Source organism: Lactuca serriola, chromosome 4, assembly GCF_051521515.1.
Source record: "Lactuca serriola cultivar US96UC23 chromosome 4, Lser_US96UC23_V15, whole genome shotgun sequence".
NCBI classification, from domain to species: Eukaryota; Viridiplantae; Streptophyta; class Magnoliopsida; order Asterales; family Asteraceae; genus Lactuca; species Lactuca serriola.
In genome coordinates, this window is record NC_136411.1 from 10,265,792 (window position 1) to 10,274,991 (window position 9,200).

General features: G+C 36.7%; 1 protein-coding gene across 1 annotated transcript; it reads right to left on the reverse strand.

Annotated features, from left to right (window-relative positions):
* Positions 1-1,106: 1,106 nt before the first annotated feature.
* LOC145101019 (putative alpha,alpha-trehalose-phosphate synthase [UDP-forming] 9) lies at positions 1,107-5,084 on the reverse strand. The gene is made up of 5 exons (XM_079038190.1): positions 4,927-5,084; positions 4,713-4,756; positions 2,095-4,045; positions 1,739-2,012; positions 1,107-1,659 (listed from the first exon to the last, which is right to left on the reverse strand). The coding sequence occupies exons 3-5, from the start codon at positions 4,038-4,040 to the stop codon at positions 1,303-1,305; spliced, it is 2,577 nt and encodes an 858-aa protein (XP_078894316.1). The 5' UTR covers positions 4,041-4,045; positions 4,713-4,756; positions 4,927-5,084; the 3' UTR covers positions 1,107-1,302.
* Positions 5,085-9,200: the final 4,116 nt, after the last annotated feature.

Here is a 9,200-nt window from a genome sequence, read left to right on the forward strand (position 1 = left end):
GAAAAGTATTTTGCATTTTTTTACTATTATATAAAAGGATTTCTATTTGCATTTGGTGGGGTGCACAAGACGAGAGTGGGATACAGATTATCGCCCTATCGCCCATCTTGGAGCTTCTTATAAAATCGTTTTTTTTAAGGACTAAGGTTGGTGTATCACGTGCCTATCTTACGAAAATAAAGACCTGTAGTGCAAGAGAAATTTTTAGGGACTAGAATATACTCACGATCCAAATATACAAGAGGTGTTGACCTTAATGGTCACCTGAAAAGAACTTGTCTCGAATAATAACCACATATTTTCGAAATTTAAGAATATAAAATCTTCAAAATTACATCCTCTTGACAGAAAGGTGGTTCAGAAATTGCTTTTTATGATAAAATAGTTTGAAATTTTCGTTTTTTTTTTCTGTCTCTAGTAGTTTCGAGAATTCATGTGTTTCGAAAAATATCTAGTTCGAAAATTTCAAACTTGTTCATGATTTCTGAACCTGTTCTTTGACGTTTTTTGGGTCGAGTTTGAACTTTTTTTGAAAAAAAGATGATGGTTGGGAATAAATGCAAGAGAGAGAAAAATAAAATAGAAAAAACAATTTGAAATTGAAAAAAATTATAAAATCATTTTTAGCAACGTTTTGTCTGAATTTCATTTTTCTTTTCTTTTTGGAAATTTCTATCATCAAAATTCGTAGATATATTCTCAAATACCGAAGATATACTGTTATTATATGAGATGAGTTTTTTTTTAAATTTTTTTTTATGTGGCCGTTAAGGAGTCAATATTTCAAAATAAAATTTACTCTTAATATATTAATCACATGATTGACAATAAAACTATAAGATTTGTGGAAAACATGTTCATTCCCTCACATTTGAAACCTAGATAAATCGCTTTCAGTACTTCTTGAAAACAGTCCAAATAAAAGAATTCATAATCTAATAGGGCCTAGGAAAGTCAAAATTTTGCAATCTGTCTCTATCCCATCGACATTAGACCCACTCACATACGTACAAATGCAAAAGCTATTTTCAGAGAAAAGTTTCTGATCAATGGTTAGGACTTGGGATGTTAGAAAGTCTTTTACTTTTTAATGAGGAGAAAAAAAAAAAAAAAAAACTGTGCACTCTTGTGTTTTTATAAAACCAAAACTCCACTAGAAACAAACGTAACCGGCATCCAAACAGCTTTGACACCTCTCACCCAGACCCAGCTAACTAAAGTAAAAGAAAGAGTTTTCATTTTTCAAAAAGAAAAAAAAAAAAAAAAAACAAAACTGTACATGTACACGTGATATGCTTCTCCTCAATAAACCGCATCAAAAGTAACCTGAAAGCTAGCGGGATTACTACTAGGCTTAGGATCCGAAGCGTTAGCAAGCCCCGACAGCAGTCTCACCACATCCACAGTGTCATCAAGGTAATACTTGGCTTTACTTGGCTTCCTTCCAACTGTACAAGCAAATATCTCTACTCCCTCTCCACACCTACTATTTGTATTTGTATTTGTATTTGTATTTGTATTTGGAATCATATTCATTATACTTTCAAACATGTCCTCATCAGATCTATCATCCCCAATACAACATACAAAATCCGGTGCCTCCCCTTTCTCAATCATCCCACAAACTACCTTCTCCGACACCAACCCTTTACTCACACCCTGCCAAATGCCAATCAATCAATTTCCAAAATTGCAAAATCAGCTATACCCAAGGGGCCAAAAATGTAAATGTCATTACCTGAGGTTTTACTTCCACTATATGTCGTCCCCGTTTAACCAAAGCCGGCTCATTGGCTAACACATTCTCCAAATGAACCAACAACTCCTTAGCTTGACACGAACCGAAATCCGGATCTGCATCCTGATGATGCCACACCAAACCACTCTCTTTCACCTCAATCGTTGACCCATCCGTTGACTCCCTATATAGTTCCATCACCGGTTCCGCTATCTCCTTCCACTCAAGATCCCCACCCACCACCCCACATTCCCACTCCAAACTCCCACCCCACCTACAAACAAACATATCATCATATCATTAAAATAATAATATTAGTATAACCGGAGGGAGGGGTAAAAACGACATTTCAATACCTCATGAAATACCCGTGTTCCGCCGCTATACCTAACCGCTCACACGGTGCAAGCCAATCGCTCAACGTGTCTTTCCCTCTTCCACTCACGATAAACACCGTGTTCTTCGGATCATTACACAAAACATTCAAAATTCTAATAACTTCCGCGCTTGGAGTTTTCACGATTGACGAGTGGGCGACAAGTGTCCCGTCGTAATCCAAAAAAATTGCGCGTTTATTCGACCGTTTATACGCAGACACAATAGCATCGGGGGACAACTTTCTAAAACCAGGGGACATCGACATCACTCTAAAACCCAAACCAAATCCAATCCCCCAACACCGTTTATTATCATGATCTTTCGATGCACGTTTCAAATCTTGCAAAAAGCTACGCGCCCAATACCCGACGTTATGTGAACTCACGTATTTATAATGCTTTAAATGTCTCAACTGCTTCTCCGATTCTTTCATTACTATAGCCGAATTCATAGCTACAGCAACCGATTCGATATCCCACGGGTTGACGCGTATAGCCCCGCTTAAAGACGGGGAACACCCTACAAATTCGGACACCACCAACATACTTGTACGGGCGTTTTCGTCCGAAATCGGCGAATTTTGTCGGCATACGATGTATTTATACGGGACTAAATTCATCCCATCTCGGACCGCGTTCACTATACAACAATCCGCCATCGAATAATACGCCGACTTTTCGTAGCGCGCGACCGGCCGGTCGATCAAAACCACCGGAGAATATTCCGGCGAACCGTACGCTTCGTTGATTCGGTTTATAATTAAATACGTTTCACGCTTCGCTTCTTGTACGTCTTTTCCGGTGCTTCTTGCGGGATTCACAATTTGGATTAAAACGAGTTTACCACGAAGGGAGACGTGAATTTGTAGGAGATACTCGAACGCAAGTAGTTTTAAACTTATACCTTTGAAAATGTCCATGTCATCAACCCCGACTATAAGCTTCTTACCTTTGAAACGCTCGGCGATCTCTTTAACTTTTCTTAATGTAATCGGGAGGTTTAAAACGGATTCAAGTCGACCCATGTGGATCCCAACAGGTAAAATCTTGATGTAGACTGTTCGACCGAAGTAATCGAGTCCAATGTGACCTCGTTTTGATTCGTAATCGAGACCCATCATTCGACTACAACATGACAAGAAATGTCGAGCGTAATCAAACGTATGGAATCCGATTAGGTCACAATTCAAAAGTCCTTTAAGAATTTCATCTCTAACAGGTAAAGTTCTGTAGATTTCTGAAGATGGAAATGGGCTATGGAGGAAGAAACCGAGTTTGATTCGGTTACAACGGTTTCTCAAGAAAGTGGGGAGGATCATAAGATGGTAATCATGAACCCAGATGTAATCGTCTTCCGGATTAGCAACTTCCATGACTTTATCCGCGAATATTTTGTTAGCAGACACGTAGGCTTTCCAGAGAACTCGGTCAAATCGGTCAGCATGATCCGGGCACATGGGGAGCATGTAATGGAAGAGAGGCCATAGTTGATGTTTACAGAAACCAGCGTAGTATTTTTTTTGAAGGTCGTGAGGAAGAAAAGTGGGGACACAATTGTATTCATCTAGAAGCTTCTGAGCAACTTCTTCTTGCTCTGTTGCGTCTACTTCGACTTTGAGTGAACCGATGTAGATAAACTCAGTTTCGGGAGAAAATCCGTCTTTTAATTGCCATAAAAGTGAATCTTCATCAAAAGTGAAGGTCAATTTTAGAGTGTCGGGATCGCGTTGAATGTGTAAAGGTAACATGTTTGCTACTATGATTTTTCTCTCTCGACAAGTTTTATCGGAATTGGAGTCGTTGTTGCTATCGGCGATGATTCCAGGTATGGTCATGACACGTGGAAGGGATCTGGGAGTTTGAGGGATGTCTAATAGCTTATCCGGATCCAAATCCAAAATGTTTGCATACGATTTTGATGCCATATCACCTGTAATTTGTAAAGTAGAATTCATTGTTAAAAATAGGGTTTTGCAGAAAGGGGAAACCACCCAAGTTCTAGTCAAGTTCTTCGATATGCATATGCATCCATGGCAAATAAGCATCTATGCAAAATTCAGAAATTGACATTATCGTCGGTATTTCCCTGAATGGTAGCAGACAAATTACGTCCTCCTATCCAAAAAAAGGACAACAGTTTTGGAGTTTGATGTCAATTGCGTTAGCATCTGATTTGAACATTGATAATGATATTGATTGTACACTTTTCAGATTCGTTTACTCTTTTTATTACTGCAGCAGAATATAGTAGAATTCGTTTATAATCTACAACAAATCACTATCGATTATCTATTATCGATTTTGCATTTGAAAATACTAGTCTTCAAGTTTTGTTGTAAAACATTCTCGAAATTGAGGAGATCAGGATTCAGAAGAAGTTAAATCGTTTCTCAAAAGATCCAAAACGAAATGATTGCTTCAAACTACAAAAAGGAAACGCACAGCAGGCGTGACTATCATCTAAAAATAGGATAAAAACAGTTTTCTTCGTAAGGAAACTTTCCATTAGCGTGTGTTCGTGATTGAATTAATACCTAATATGAGTGAAGTAACTGAAGATATCTAAATTCCTTGCCTAAATTAATAGTAATTCTTACCTAAAACGCCGATCTTCTTATAACCTTAAGAATCCTGTAATTTTCTGCAAAAATGAGAAACGGAATGAGAAAGAGAAAGAGACAGTTCATTAACTTTCATACAAAACCAAACATCATTTCCATGAAAACAAAGAGCGTCAATTGGAATTAAGAACTGGACATAGATCATATGGATGTGGAGATATAAAAGCATCCATTTCATGCCGAGACTTACTTTGAGACGATACGTGCAACCGTTTGTTTTGAAAATGGAAGTCCGGCGCGGAGGTGAATGGCGTTCCTCCGGCAAAGAACGGCGGTGGAGAGATTGCTCGGTGTTGTATGAGAGAGAGAGAGAGAGAGAGAGACTGTAATAGCGTGGGGGTTAATATTGGGAGGGGTGGAGAGAGAAGGGATAAAGTTGACATTACTTCACCATAGTTAAACATTGGGAGCTCAACCATGGTTTAAGGATCGAGTTTAACATATCATTTTACTGAAATACCCTTTACTTTACCAACATACTTTCATTATGCCATTACCTTTCTAATGGGATTTTTGTTTTTGTTAATCCGAAGTCCAAACAAATATTTGTATTTTTATTAATTATTAATCTAATTTGAAACATAGATGAGAAATTGGTTTTTATTGTTTAAACTAATAGATTTTATATTTTCTTATCTTATTAATGGTTAAATAATTAAAATCTCTTTTGCTTCAATTCTTGACTAATGGAATGATGAATGACTTAAATGGGTAAATTCATAAAATAAATAAAATAATAGAATAGAACATTAAATTATGAGTATATGTTGTTGACATATACGAAAACGAAATTATCATAAAAAAAGTGTTATTGGTAAATACAATATATTGTATGCTATATATTTATTATTATAATCAATAATGTTTTTATGTTAAAATCATAAAATTAAACATAATAAAAGTTTTATCAGGTGGACTAATGATGATTTAGTGATAGTTTGACAGTAAACAATATAGTAGACCCGGGTTCGAATCATCAGGATTCACATAAAAAGAGACGAAATGTATTTATACTAACAAAAAAATATTTTCTAGTTGTTTTTATTCACTAGTGTCCTATAATTCTTATAAATTGATGTGTATTACTAAAAACCACATAAATAAAAGTAGATTATATTATATCCTTTTTCATTTCAGTCGGGTGTAGAGCTTAATAAAAATGAAAGGAAATTTGATGGAATAATTGACTCCATCTTTTAATTTCATCACATCAAATATGATCTTGGTTATAGGTCATGTATAACAAATCGATTATCTTTATAAGATAAACTTATTTAGTTTTCAACTTTTAACACAGATTTTTCACTCTCGTCTTAGAAGTTTGTTATTTTTTTTTTATTATTATAATGTTTTTCACAAACCATTATGTATATTTGGTTCATAATTTATCACGTACTTGCATGATAATTTCTTTTGGAACATCAAAAATATATAAACAAACGACTCTAAGTGTAACATCCGGATCTCGAGTTACTTCACGTTTTCAATTTTTGGTATTTTAGGGTTTGCTACGGTGAGGTGGAGGCACCACGATGTGGCAAATCAAGATAAGACCTCGTGTTTATTTAAGCCGCCACAACGTGACAGTATATGGTCACGACGTGACAGCTAGCAATCGACAAACCCTATTTTTCGGGTTTTCAGGTGGGGCCTGGTGATTGACAGATATGTATACCGAGCGGGGTACGATGGAGGGTGGGGGGCCAGTACGTGTTATGTATGTATGGTATGTGATATTTTGGGGAACTCACTAAGATTTGTGCTTACGTTTTCAGTTTATGTTTCAGGTACTTCGGTTTTCAAATGGAATAGCTCGAGATGATTGCAGAACATACACCACCTCGTTCTGCATTTTCTTGATTTACTCTGATATAATGTGATGATTGATATATTTATTTTATATTGTTGGAGCATGTAAATGCTCTACAAATTATGAGTGATAGTTAGGTTGTATTTTTCCTTTTATTGTATTGGTGGTGTTTTCTCTCTCCTATATATAAAGAGAAGTAGTCATGTAATATGTAAGAGTGCACTCACAATGTAGTTTCTAGAGAGAGAAAGTGTGGTGGGATTTCTCAGATTTATCTCTCCCAACAATGTGCTTCATGTATTATTTTATCTCTTTTCTAGTTTATGGAACTACTCATCTTCATGCTCTTCATTTTTATGTTCGTTAAATCTCATCATATTATTATTCCGCATCCACCGATCGTCAAAATGGGTTTCATCAATTGGTATCAGAGCCGCACCTTGAAGGTTCAAGCGACTAGTTCAAGGAAACGACTCCCGTTCTGTGTTTCTCTTGAAGATTTTTCGGATTTTTGCAAGAATTTTCGGGTCCAAACTGGAAATTTTTATGATGAGTTCTATTTTTATGTGTTGATTCAAGCTTAGAAGAATAAAAAAGTTGCTGATTGTTTGTTCAATTTTCTGCTGGAAAATTCATGTTCATAAATGTTCTTATGATGTTGTTGAAGAAAAGAAGAAGAAAAATGAAGAAAAATTTTTGGTCTTAAAAATTGTTGAAGATTTGCTCCAGGCATTTTATTTTTGCCTTGGAAATGAGACACAAAATTTGGGCTTATTCTTCAAGAAAGTAGAGATTTTCTGTGAAGTTTTTCTTTCCAACAACCTCTTACGTTATTCATAAAAAAGGTATGATATCCATATCTTTCAACTCAAAAATGTTGTTGTGAATCTTTATTATGAAGTGTATGGATGTAATGTAGTGTTTGCATAAAGCCACATGTCCTTGTTACTTTTTTTTGGTAAAAAGTATTCCACTTTATTTACCTTCCCAAGTAAACACCATGTGACTTTGTCCAATCTCACCACCTTTTGTCGCTTTAAACCCCTGCACACTCAACCTTTTTTGCCTTCCCAACACCTCTTTTTGACCCAAAATGCTTCAGATAACATTCTCTTCATTAAAATATGAATAAATGGGCTTTTCGGTATCATTTTTTCATGAAAAATATCATTTTTCGTCATCAGCCTAGCCTTCCTCAGCCCCCAGAACCGCAGCCAAAAATTGCCTACTGGAGCCTCCTGAGAAGCCTCTGCGGTACCCCTTTCAGTCATGGTACCAGAGCCCTTCTCAGCTACCGGATCCCTTCTCAGCTGCGGTACCCCTCTCAGACCTGATGCTGACCGAAACCTTCTCAGTTGCAATATCCCTTCCTTGCCTTCGGGCCGTAGCATCCTCCTTCCCTCTTCTCGGACCGCAGTCCTTCTTCTGCTATTCGCACCGCAGTTCTTCCACTGCAGCTTCGCACCACAGTCATTCCTTTACTTTACCTCTACCGCAACCACTGAACTACCGCAGTCTTCAACTCACCTCGGACCGAAGTCTACTACCGCAGTTACTACTCCCTTCAGTACTCTTCCCTCTCAAACCCGCAATCAACTAACCCTCTCACCGCAAGTAATCCTCTCATCCGCAACTACTCTCTTCCCTCCCACTGTAGTCCTGTCGACTACGATACCTTCTCTTCAGCCGCCCTTCTTCTTCCTACTCCTCTTTCAGCCTCCCCCCTCCTTTCCTTTTCTCCTTCCTCCATCCTTTCCTCCTCCCTCCTTCTTCTCATCAGCCCCTCCACTTCTTATTTTTTTAAACCTTATTTTTTTTAACACAATTTAATTTATTTTTTGACACCATTTTTTTACACCAATGTTTTTTTCTTCAGCCATTTTTTATTTAGCCAATTTATTTTTTTTAACACCATTTTTTTATTAGCCATTTTTTTATTAAAACCAATTTAAAAAAACAATTATTCTTTTAAAAACCAATTACTTTTTATACCAATTTTTGCCACAACCCAACCTTTGATAGTCATGTTGGTTTACTTCATGCCGATTATGTTAGAAGAATTTTATTCTTTCCATGAGGATTACTCCATACCGCAGTCGGACTTCATATCATGCTTTGCGATTTTCGCACCGCAACGGCGCCAGATCAACAAAGTTGTTTCACATTCTTTGCTTTATGAAATTTTTATGACTTGTCGCTTTTGATCTATGGTTGACGAACCATGTATCTTGAGCATGTGGACTTTATTTTCTATTGAAGACCACTTTGTGAGTTCTGGCACCGTAGTTTGGGTATATCGGTATTCTTTTAGCATAGCAGAGATTTTTTTCATGCAGAGTTATTATTGTTTCTATGGTATTTGATCGAGCAATTTTCAGCGACCGAATCAGCTAGCTACATATGACCATAAAGTATTTATTTTACTCTCATTCTCGTGTCTTATCGAGATTTGTTGATTTTTGATCCCGATGATTTGTTGATTTTTGATATCTAGTCATTGGTTAGGGAGAGAATATCATCTGGATGTGATTTTATGATTGTTTGAGTTTGGATTTTTGAAGACTTATGAAGACGATGATTTATTTAGTGATGCGATGTGACATTGATTTTTGGTCTTCACGTATCAAATTTTTGGCATTACTAGATGTTTCCCG